Below are 11317 nucleotides of genomic sequence, written 5' to 3' on the forward strand. Positions count from 1 at the left end.
CATGAGTCAGAGTGGATCTTTACCTTCAAAGTGAAGCAGTAAAGTGATAAAGAGCTGCAGTCGTGCCATTATTCTGTCTCTGCTGGATGAAATGATGCTTCTCTCTGCTGCAGGTCTGTTTGTGAAGGTGGAACTTCCTGTTTCTGAAGGTGGCACTTCCTGTTTCTGAAGGTGGAACTTCCTGTTTCTGGGTAAAGTAAACACCTCCAACCCCCAATGTGTCTTTGTTTCCTGAAATATATGACAAGTCAAAGTTACAGGAAACAACCCTGAATTGTTTAAAAGTGAACATGCAAAGGTGTTTCTGTTGAACTTTTGTTACATTTCAGTTGACCCTTGAGGTGGATTTGTTGCCCGCCCCCACCAGCAAGGCCCGCCCCCCCCCCAGCAAGGCCCAATTATTAAATTGTATTGTCCTGTAGATGGAGGCCCAAATCCTCCATGGCTGGACCCTTTCATAATGCATTCTCACCAACAAGGACGCACATTCACGCACCGTTTCCCCCTCCCCGGGGGGGTCCAGCACCACCAGAAGGCACCCCAGACTGCGCGGCGAGCCCACCAGGCCCGGGCACCACGACCCGCCCGCCCCAGGCCGACGAGGGAACGCGAGGGGCCGGTGTTCTGAACTGGTACTGAACTGGTATTAAACTGGTATTAAACTGGCAGTTTGCTGTGAGAGAAAGTGAGCACAAACATTTCTCACCATCATGAGCTCAGGGACCAAGGTTTGTAAGTCAGGATTTATTGTAGTGTTTTGAGTTACAGTCAATGTAGTGTGGTACCCACTAGTTACAATTCATTTTTTTTGTTGTTCAATAAAACTGTTTTCCTACTACATTTGCTCACCTGCATGCTACGTAGCTGTCAGGGAGCGTGGTCCCATTGTGGAGGCGCCTTTATTCATGCTGAGTACTGACAGGTGACCACGCCTTTATTCATGCCGAGTGATGGCAGGTGACCACGCCTTTATTCATGCTGAGTGCTGGCAGGTGACCACGCCTTTATTCATGCCGAGTGCTGGCAGGTGACCACGCCTTTATTCATGCTGAGTACTGACAGGTGACCACGCCTTTATTCATGCCGAGTGCTGGCAGGTGACCACGCCTTTATTCATGCTGAGTGCTGGCAGGTGACCACGCCTTTATTCATGCTGAGTGCTGACAGGTGTGAATGTGTCAGACAGGTGAGGGGTGAGTGGATTTGTGAATGTACGAATTTATTGTCATTTTTCAGTTCGGGATTTATGTGGGATTACATTGAAGTCTTATGCTTATTTTTAAATGAATAAGGTGGTCTTGTCTTTTTGTTACCTTGTTATTTGAAAAGGTTATGTTTGTGGGAGGAGTAAACCACTGCAGATGGAAGCTGCACAATTGGACCAATTTGGTTTTGGCTATTTAAGAGGGTGGCTCACCTGACAGAGGTGGGTCTTTTCTTTTGCTAGAGAGAGGCCGTCTCTGAGTCTATGTGTCTCTGTTGTTTTATGCCTGAGGAAAAACTAAAAATAAACTTTTTTTGATAAAAATTGGAACTTATCTTGCTGGCACCCTTCTTTTATCCACCCATCTCAAACCCCAAAGCCCAAAGATCAGCTGGGCACAGGACTGGTATCTCACATGGACACATACATTACTACATTGAAATGCATTTATTTGCCCTCAGGTGGACATATAAGTTACTGCATTAAAATTACTTATTTGTCCTCTAGTGGACACATAAATTACTGCATTGAAATCATTTATTTGCCCTCTAGTGGACATATACATTACTGCAGTAAAATGACTTATTTGCCCTCTAGTGGACATATAAATAACTACAATAAAATTGGACATATTAAATAAATTAGTGGACATATAAATTACTGCAATTAAAATACTCATTTGCCGTCTAGTGGACATATAAATAACTGTATTAAAATTACTTATTTGACACACAAGCACCATGTGGTGATCAGTTGACAGCTCAGCACCCTCTCTTCACCCGAGTGTCCAAAGCATGCGGCCGAAGGTCAGATGAAACGACAACAAAGTTGATCATTGACCTCCGGCCTAGGGTGTCCTGGTGCCACGTGCACTGATGGACACCCTTATGCTTGAACATGGTGTTCGTTATGGACAAACTGTGACTAGCACAGAAGTCCAACAACAAAACACCGCTCAGGTTCAGATCAGGGAGGCCGTTCCTCCCAATCACGCCTCTCCAGGTATCACTGTCATTGCCCACATGAGCGTTGAAGTCCCCCAGTAGAACAATAGAGTCCCCAGTTGGAGCACTATCCAGTAATCCTCCCAGGGACCCCAAGAAGGCCGGGTACTCCGCACTGCTGTTCGGCCCGTAAAATAACTTCAGAAACTACAGAGCAAGCGTGCAGGTGAACAACCCAGTGTATATATCTATGTGTGTGTATGTGTGTGTGTGTGTGTGTGTGTGTGTATGTATATCTATACGTGCGAGTGTATGTACATGTCTGTGTGGCTATTTGTGTGTGTATGTGTGTATGTATTTGTGTGTGTGTGTACGTATATGTTTGTGTGGCTGTGTATATGTGTGTGTGGCTATGTGTGTGTATGTGTGTGTGTATATAAATGTGACTTAAGTGGCTGTATGTGTGCGTGTACACGTGTATGTGTATGTGTGGCTAGGTGTGTGTGTATGTGTAGCTACAGATGAGTCTCTTAACGACGTTGATGAGCGGCTGCTTGCTTTGCTTTTGTGACTAGATTTCTTGGATGATGGAATATTAGTCACATTTACACTGTTGTAGTTATTCATGTCTGTATGCTGTTTTTGACTTGTATCAGCTACCCATTCTTCGACTTCTGTCATAAATCTGCTGATTTCTTCCCTTTTTGGATCAAACCAGAATTTTTGATCTGCTTCATGTTCATCTTTGGGCAACAGCAAAAGAACATTTGCGTTTGCATGAATAAACTCTTGTAGTAGTTTTGTGCATTCATTTAAATGTTAATTCACAACATCTGGACTCTCATTATCTTTCATTAGTGCAGTGATCTTGTTCGTTTTTTATGTCACCTGTGAGAGTTTTGACCTTCTTGCACTTATTTGCCTGCTTGTTTGCTCTTCTAGCGCTTTTTCTGTGGGTTTTGGCGCCCTCTTGTGACTAACCGCGGTATTGCGGCTCTCTGCGATAGCCTCGTAACTTTCATCCTCGTCCGACATATTGGATTTACTCAGCTTCTTCCTTCTAACTCAACAATTTGACGAAATGGTCTATGACACAAAGCACAGCTGGGCCTTCTTAAATGGATGTCATCTTCTTCAGACCAAACATCTTTGTTGTCTCGGTTTCACGAGAAGGTGAGTGAGATGCCGTTCTTTGTACCTCTTTATGACTTTCAGTTCTTGTGCGTTTTTTTTGTCATCATGGCGACGCAGATGTCTTGTTCCCGGAGCAGTGTTTTACTTAATGTAGTGACTATCTTTAGACTTTAGACGTTTTCTTCTTTTGACCAAACATCTTACTCACTTCATGAATGGTAATGACGACAGGAGATTGTTTACGCGTTGAGTACGGCAACAGAACGGTAAAAAACTGTGTTGCTCCACCGTCACTCGTTTATTCAATCAACTCACAAAAAACACAGTCCCGCACTTCCTCCCACTAGGGAAGTCCCACTGGCCCAAACTACAGAAACCGTTAAGGCAAAACAAATCTCAGTAGTGAAATTGAGGTATTAATCACTAAAGTATAAAATAATAACTCTCAAAACTTAAAGGAGCATGAGGCAGGATTGAGGCAGGATTTATGAAAAAATTTGCATACGTTTTAAGTTTTCTAGTAATAATGTCAGATGAAGCGTTCCAAACCAAAAAGAATGTTTCCTCTAGTGTATCTCTCCGTTGCCTTGAACAGGCTGTGTGCTGCAAAATGTGCTGCAATTCGGGCCCGAATTTCCCGCGCTGTCCTGCATATGTGACGTCAAATGACGCTGCATGCGCGTTCTCCCCGTTCTCCCGTGCCGGCTTCACTGTTGGCTGCAGTACCTCCAACGGCCGTCGTGGCGAAGGGTGGCGCTAGAGAGTCTCATTTCTTAAAAGGAGCCTCATACTCCCTTAAACTGAAATATATTCCTTCTGTGTAAACAACAAGGCATATTATGCAATAAAAGAGTTAAACTATAAGCTATACATGGCGCTTACATGGAGGTTTACTAACTCTATCTAGAATGAGTGTTATAATAGTTTTGTTAGGGTTTAATGAACACTAACTAGAGGTTTGCAGCTCATGTATTGATCTGTGGATCGGACAGAAGCAGGCAGGTCTTCATCGTCTTCATAGTTCACCACCTCACCATCAGCTTCATCCCTGTTCCCCTGTGGAAACATACAATGTTCTTGTAATTCATGTTTTCACCACAAGAGGGAGATAAAGATCATATTTACATGATAATGGACCAGTCTTAATGGTTCCTATGAAATTGATCTAAAATTATAAACCCTTCTAATATCAATATCTGAATCAAAACCAGAAAATCATCCATTAATAACATTTATGGAAGTTAGAGGCAATAAATGTCTATTTAACATCTTGTTAGTCAACTAAGACAACAGTAATGATTTACTCTCTGGTATTTAGGTTTATTAAAAGAAAATCAAGAATAATCAGCTTGAAATCTGGATGGAAATGAACAAACAGGAAACATTAGATGAACATGGATATTTCATACAGATTTATATGTTATAGGTATATATATATAAAATATTAAATATTAGTGAAGATACTCACATACTGCTGCATTGGTAACTGAACACCTGGAACAAAGAATTTTAAATTCTTAGTTAGTTGACTAGATTACACATTTATTATCTTTATTCTGTCATTTTTATTAATAATAATATAACTTCTGATTAACTTGTCATTAATAAGTCACTGATGTTACATTTCAAGTGATGCTGGAGGGAAGAAATAGTTTCTACTTCCTCTTTTCTCTACATGTCATCTTTTCAAAAGCTGCCTATGGACAACTGTTGCGAATTAGCACTTGTGCGAAAACACTTAAACAATGCATCTGGTTTGTCCAATGTAATTGCTATGTCCATATCAAATAAACATAAATAATAACATGTGCAGCTGTGACGTCTTCTCTTCAAGTCTAGTTTAGATCATTTTATCCTGCAGTAGTTCTTTCAAAACCAGCAGATGAAATCCAACATCTCAGACTCTCACTGACTCTCAGATCCAGAGGATTTTGTCCACCAGTCTCCACGCCATTTTCACAAACAATCACATCTTTAACTACTTTATTCCAGTTTGAGAAAACCCTGTTTGTTGATTTTGTTTCAGAGTTTAACTCAATCTAACTTCAGAAACTAAATAACAACCTGACAGACACACCTGTTTGATTTTTGGGATTGTTCATTTTAACTTTCATCCTGTAAATGATGAGAAACGTAGCGATGATGACCAGAACCACCATCAGCCCCCCGAACACCCATTCAATAATCAATCTGGTATTGATCAGACTGGAATCTGGAATCGAAGGATTCAACAAAATGGTCAGAAAGTCAATATTAACACTTAAACTCATAAAAATTGTAAAGTCTGAATGATGACATCCCATTTTTATTATCTTCATCTTAACCTAGTTTCCTGGGGCCTCATTTAAAATGGAGTGCGTAGGATTCATACAAAAAGTGCATGTACGCCCGAAAGCCGAAAATGGCGGGCGCAAAAAAAAATCCGGATCTATAAAACCGCGTGCACGCAGACTTCCACGCAATATTCCCTTTATGAATCACAGTCCACCTGGAAAGCTGCGCAGCTGAATCCGCCCCATATCCCGCCCTCAACACGCCCATAAATCCATATGGATGAGCCTACTGAGCATGCGCAGTGGCTTCCTGCAGCCTGTTAGGGATGAATGCGTCAGAATGAATGAACGTGTCGAGCTACCGTGCCACTGAATTTCGCTGAGATCTGAGATCTAGATGTTGTGGATGATGTGGAGAGAGGACAGTGAAACGAGATTATTTGGTGGTCACAGTAAAAGTAGAAAAAGTAAATAGTATAAAATAAAGCGAGTGAGTGGCAGCACGTCGTTGCTGCCCGTTAGTGCCACGATCGCACGACGCAATTTCCACTGGGAACAGGGGGGACATGTCCCCCCGACTTTTCAAAATGATGTATTTGTCCCCCCCACTTTTTACAGTTTAAAAACTAACGGCAGGCTCAGCAAATCATCAAGACACTCGGGGCGGCGGCCCGGCAGCCCCCGCTCCCCCTCCTCCCTCCCGTCTCCCCTCAGAGCTGCTCTAGGCTGTTTTTTGGGTTCCGCGTTATACCAACGCAGAGCCAACGGCGTAGGGTACGTGGCGACGCGCACCCTACGCCGGACCCTACGGCGTAGGCTCTGCGTTGGTGTGACGCAGAACCATAATTCCGGCTTAAAAGTAAACAACATGAGCGCATGTACCCGGCATGACAGGCAGACACACACGGGGAGAAGGGACTATTTCTTTAATTTTTATTTTTTTAAAAACTTTATCCTTATGAACGCAATTGTTATATAGTCCAACTTTCCTTATTTTAATCAGAACACTTTCTTTTTTCCTCTTCGGCGTGGAGTAGTGGGCTCGGAGCGGCAGTCATCCCCGCCCCCGCCCCCCCCCGCCGCCTGCTCCGTTATCAGCACTATTTTATTATAAGTCTGATATATGTTGTGATATGTGATGACATTATTAAGAGTATGACATGAATCTGACTTCATTTCACCACCTCACAGCCTGCGTCGCCAGTTCCCCATGTCTTAAGTAAATTCTTACGGGAGGGTGAGGGTTGCCGTAGGGATACGCAGATTTTTCGGTTAGTTTTTTCTTTTTAGATCCGAGGCTTTGCGTAGATGGCGGCTTCCGCAACTTTCAGGCGCTTTTTCTGCGCAAGCAAGCTTTATAGATGAGGCCCCAGGTCTTCATGATTTCAGGGTCTTACCTGTAAAGTCCAGCGTGTATTCAGCATCTATCTTCACTCTGTCTCCTTCAACAACCTGGCAGGTGAATCTTCTCTTGGAGCATCTCTGATGTTTCACCATCAGATCAGAAACACAGTTGTTCTGTCCTCCAGACACAAACCCATCACCTTCACCAAGCAGCACAGTTCCTGTCTCATCCACCCAGATTATGCTGTTCTTCTCACAGCCATAAAGGTATTTCTTCAGAGAACAGCGTAATGTCACATCTCCATCCCTTCCTGGATCCCCATGTGGTTGATATGGAGAGACTGGAACAAAACAAATAACTGTTATTTCAGCCACTTGAATATGAGAAACTCTTCATTTTACTGATCCAGTTTTACTGAGTGATTGTCTGATGGAAGAATCAAATATTTAAACGTGTAAATAAACGTCAGGTGTTTGTGGTCCAGTTCCTCTGAGAGGATCCATCATGTTGAGGACGATCCCAAACAGACCAGACGATCATGTTGCTGACAAATCCACACAAGCTTTTAACAGCGTTTACACTCACCTGTTAAAACATTCAGATACACAGATGTGGGACTAAGAGTTTTTCTAATCCTACAGTTGTAAAGACCAGCATCTTCAGCAGTGATGTTGTTGATGATCAGAGAGCAGTTACTGCTCAAACTCATCCTTTCAGCTCCAGGTGACGTCTTCACAATATTTCCTTGACGAACGATGAAATTTATATATGGATTGTAAAGAATCCAGTCAACATCAGAACATGGGTAATGTGAATCAAAGTCAGGCGGTAAAACGACATCATCTCCAGCTCTGTGATGGAGAACGATTCCATCACTGATTCCTGCTGCAGAGAAAAACACAAAAGTTTTACACTTCACACATCAACCTGACCCAAGAAACATATTTAACCTACATATTTAGGTTTGTCAACACAGAAGCAACATTCAATAACCTCCACTTGATAGAATCATTTTCCCTTACTTTCTCCTGCACTAAGGGCTAATTTCATACACAGTATATGCCCATGTATCAGGGGTGACACAAGCCGGACTGTTGCACAATTTGGACGCCCTCAGGTTTTTGCTGAATCAGGGAAACATGTGAAACCTGCAGGGAAGCAGCTTTGCAGGACCCGGGCCGAGGTCCACCGTCATGAGAAGAAGTCAGGGGGTTAGGGAGCCCTCCTGCCCCGACGGAACTTTTTTTGCTGGTTACACGATGGACTCTTACAAGAACTGGAAGCCGTTGTGCCTCAGGATCCTAACCATCGAGGACATTTAAGACGCCTTCATAATTGGATTTATGATAGCAGGATTTCTTCTAATTGGAGTGGGGATGTTCCTGGCCTATCGTCAATCTCGTAAGTCGGTGACAGCCGTTCTGGCCCTCTATAAGCTGCCCGACGTTGCTGAAGGAATAAGCACGGGGATCCGCACTCAGACTCTAGAGCAGGGCCACAAGCTGGATGTGATCCTTGAACAGAATCGCAGGCTAGCGGCGGTCTTCGAGCTCATTAGCAAGATGGAGAACACCTTGGAGAAGCTGGGTACCCGGCTTCGGCTGATTGGAGTTGCCATTGATGAACCAGAGACTTGAAGGCAGACGGAAAATTACTGGGCTGCCTGATCTCAAGAATTGTTGATTCTACAATTTGCCCTTGACGGAGTGGCTTGGCAGGCCTCTTCCGTCACAAATCTCCCTGGAGGAATGTAAACAAGACAACTCTGCTCAAACCCTCCCCCTCTCCCACAACACCTGCAACATTTTCCTCCCAGAACTGTACCGAGCTGCCTGATTACACCAAGGACTTTTTGGCTGAGGAGCTTTGGGTGAAGGCTCACAGACTATCGCACACACACACACACACACACACACACACACACACACACACACTCACACTGACAACCACAACTCCCCCACCCCCATCCAACGCCTTCCTGGCTCCCCCTCTTATCAGCCCCACTGACAAGGACGTTTGAGTTCGAGCGCCACGCGTTCGCGGCGCTTACTTGGATGAACTGTCCCGGGACCCCCCCGGCACAGTTGATATTGATATTTAATGGTTTGGATTAACGGCTCAACAGCGCCCCCTGGAAAACATTGCGCCTCATGCCCCACAATACGGTTTGACGTACATGCACGAAAATCGATGCACACCTGTATCATGTTGCAACTAAAAGAAAGAAAGTCTCTTGGCGCCATGGCCGAAACCGAACAGGAAGTCGGCCATTTTGAATTAATCGTTTAATTTTGGCGCAATTTATGCCATTTCTTCAGTCTCTTCTTCGCCCGAACCGTAACGTGCACCCAGGTGTGTTATACATCAAAATGTGCGTCTTAATCCTGGGACGATTTCCCATTACTTTTTTCAGTCAAAAGCGTTACCATGGCGACGATAGATGCCAAAAAGCACCCCCCCTTTATCTGATTGGTCCATATTTGATAGTTCCTACTTTCTGCCATAACTTTTGAATGGTATGACATCGAGAGTATTGGGTGGTGTCATCGGACTCGGTTTTGAATCCTTGAACATAATTGGTGCAAATTAGCCCCACCCCTTCATCTGATTGGTCGATATCTGATAGTCCCTATTTTCTTCCATAACTTTTGAATGGTTTGACATAGAGAGTCGTGGGTGGTTTCATCCACTAAATGTCCAGGCCTGAAGAATCTACAAGTCAAACAAGCTACCACTGCAGCCTGAACGTGCACAAGGGTGGAGGCCCGTTCATCGCTTACAGCTTTAATTCAATGTTATATTTGGTTTCATGGCAACATAAAAAGAGGAAGCAAACCTTCCTCTTCTGCTTCGTCTTTGACCCATTTTTTCAGAAACAGAAGAATAAAAGAAGAACTTTTGGTTTTGGTAAAATACTTAAAATACTTAAATTTACTTTGTTACACTTCAATGTGAAAAATATATTTTTAGCTGAAATGATATATTGGATTGTATAAAACAGCCTGTTTTTTGCAGAGACATGTAGGTGAATAACCAGCTTCTGTTTTTTTTTTTAACGTACTGAAATGAGTGACCTGAGGGTGTGAAGTTCACACCCTCAGGTCACTGATTTCAGTACGTTAACAAAGACAAAAGCTGTGAATGTGGTTCTCCAAAAACGAGCCGGTCCTCCACTGATCCACGTCTACATGTTATACCAGCTGCTGCCACCGGGGGGCGTCTCACTGATGACAGGAGTGTCGGTGGAGGACGGAGGCTGAGGACAGACACCTGTCCAGGTCAGCACAGCTTTGGTAACGACTCAGACGTTTCTGTCAGGGTTTTGCTGAAGCAGGGAAACGTGTAAAACCTGCAGGACACGACCCTGGAGGACCAGGATTACCCACCCCTGGTTTAAATCACATAAAGCCCCGAAACATGTCAAAAAGTTGATCTTTACCTTCAAAGTGAAGCAGTAGGGTGATGAAGAGCTGCAGTCGTGGTGTCATTCTGTCTCTGGTCAGTAATATAAATACTTTTTCTCTGCTGCAGGTCTGTATGTGATGATGTAACTTCCTGTTTCAGGGCGACTTGTTGACTAAAACTATGGGCCTTTCTCAATACAGAGAATGCAAAGAATAGACTTGTGTTCTTGGAGAGAATGTTCTTGCTAGTCGTTCTCGGAAGAATGAACTTGCAAGATCATGAGCACACAGAACGCTCTGTTGTCAGTTTGAGACGATCCATTCTTGCTGGTATTGCGCAATACCCCAGGCAGCCTCATACAGTTGGGCTTTATCATCCAAAATAGTTGGTTTTGCAATACGTACACATTATATACACATAATATATATATATATATATATATATATATATATATATATATATATATATATATATATATATATATATATATATATATATCTATATATATATATATATATATACATATATATATTAACAACTTTATTGCATGCAGACACAGTTCCATATAAAACACAATACAATATAAAATGTATAAAAAAGAAATACAAAAGTACAAAATATACATTTATAAGACATACAAGCTATTGCTTGTATATACAAAATATTCAATTTATAAAACATTCAAGCTATTGCACCAATGCCACCTTATCCTAGAGGTGAATCTATAGCAGCTTTTCAAAGGGCTGACTAAAGCTTCAATTATGTGGTTCTCTGATTTGTCCAATCGACACATAAAACTAAACATCAACTGTCTTAAAGGAGCTTGAGGCTCCTTTTAAGAAATGAAACTCTCTAGCGCCACCCTTCACCACGACGGCCGTTGGGGGTACTGCAGCCAACAGTGAAGCTGGCACGGGAGAACGGGGAGAACGTGCATGCAGCGTCATGTGACGTCACATCCGCAGCCCAGCGCGGGAAATTCGGGACCGAATTGCAGCACATTTTGCAGCAC

At 43.1% G+C, this 11317-nt stretch overlaps 1 protein-coding gene across 1 annotated transcript; it reads right to left on the minus strand.

The window, feature by feature from the left end:
- Nucleotides 1-3570: 3570 nt before the first annotated feature.
- LOC133418523 (uncharacterized) lies at nucleotides 3571-10396 on the minus strand. The gene is made up of 6 exons (XM_061707257.1): nucleotides 10340-10396; nucleotides 7486-7785; nucleotides 6953-7240; nucleotides 5360-5494; nucleotides 4751-4776; nucleotides 3571-4338 (listed from the first exon to the last, which is right to left on the minus strand). Exons 1-6 carry the CDS (start codon nucleotides 10386-10388, stop codon nucleotides 4219-4221), a joined length of 918 nt encoding a protein of 305 aa, XP_061563241.1. The 5' UTR covers nucleotides 10389-10396; the 3' UTR covers nucleotides 3571-4218.
- Between the last annotated feature and the right edge of the window lie 921 nt (nucleotides 10397-11317).

Source organism: Cololabis saira, chromosome 18 (assembly GCF_033807715.1).
Source record: "Cololabis saira isolate AMF1-May2022 chromosome 18, fColSai1.1, whole genome shotgun sequence".
NCBI classification, from domain to species: Eukaryota; Metazoa; Chordata; class Actinopteri; order Beloniformes; family Belonidae; genus Cololabis; species Cololabis saira.

Excerpts from the sequence above, each read along its gene's own strand:
- LOC133418523 (XM_061707257.1), bottom strand. The coding sequence starts at position 10,388 with ATGACACCACGACTGCAGCTCTTCATCACCCTACTGCTTCACTTTGAA. Across the intron at positions 5,495-6,952 it reads ATACACGCTGGACTTTACAG|ATTCCAGTCTGATCAATACC; the intron begins GTAAGACCCTGA and ends CTTCGATTCCAG. Across the intron at positions 4,339-4,750 it reads AGTTACCAATGCAGCAGTAT|GGGAACAGGGATGAAGCTGA; the intron begins GTGAGTATCTTC and ends ATGTTTCCACAG.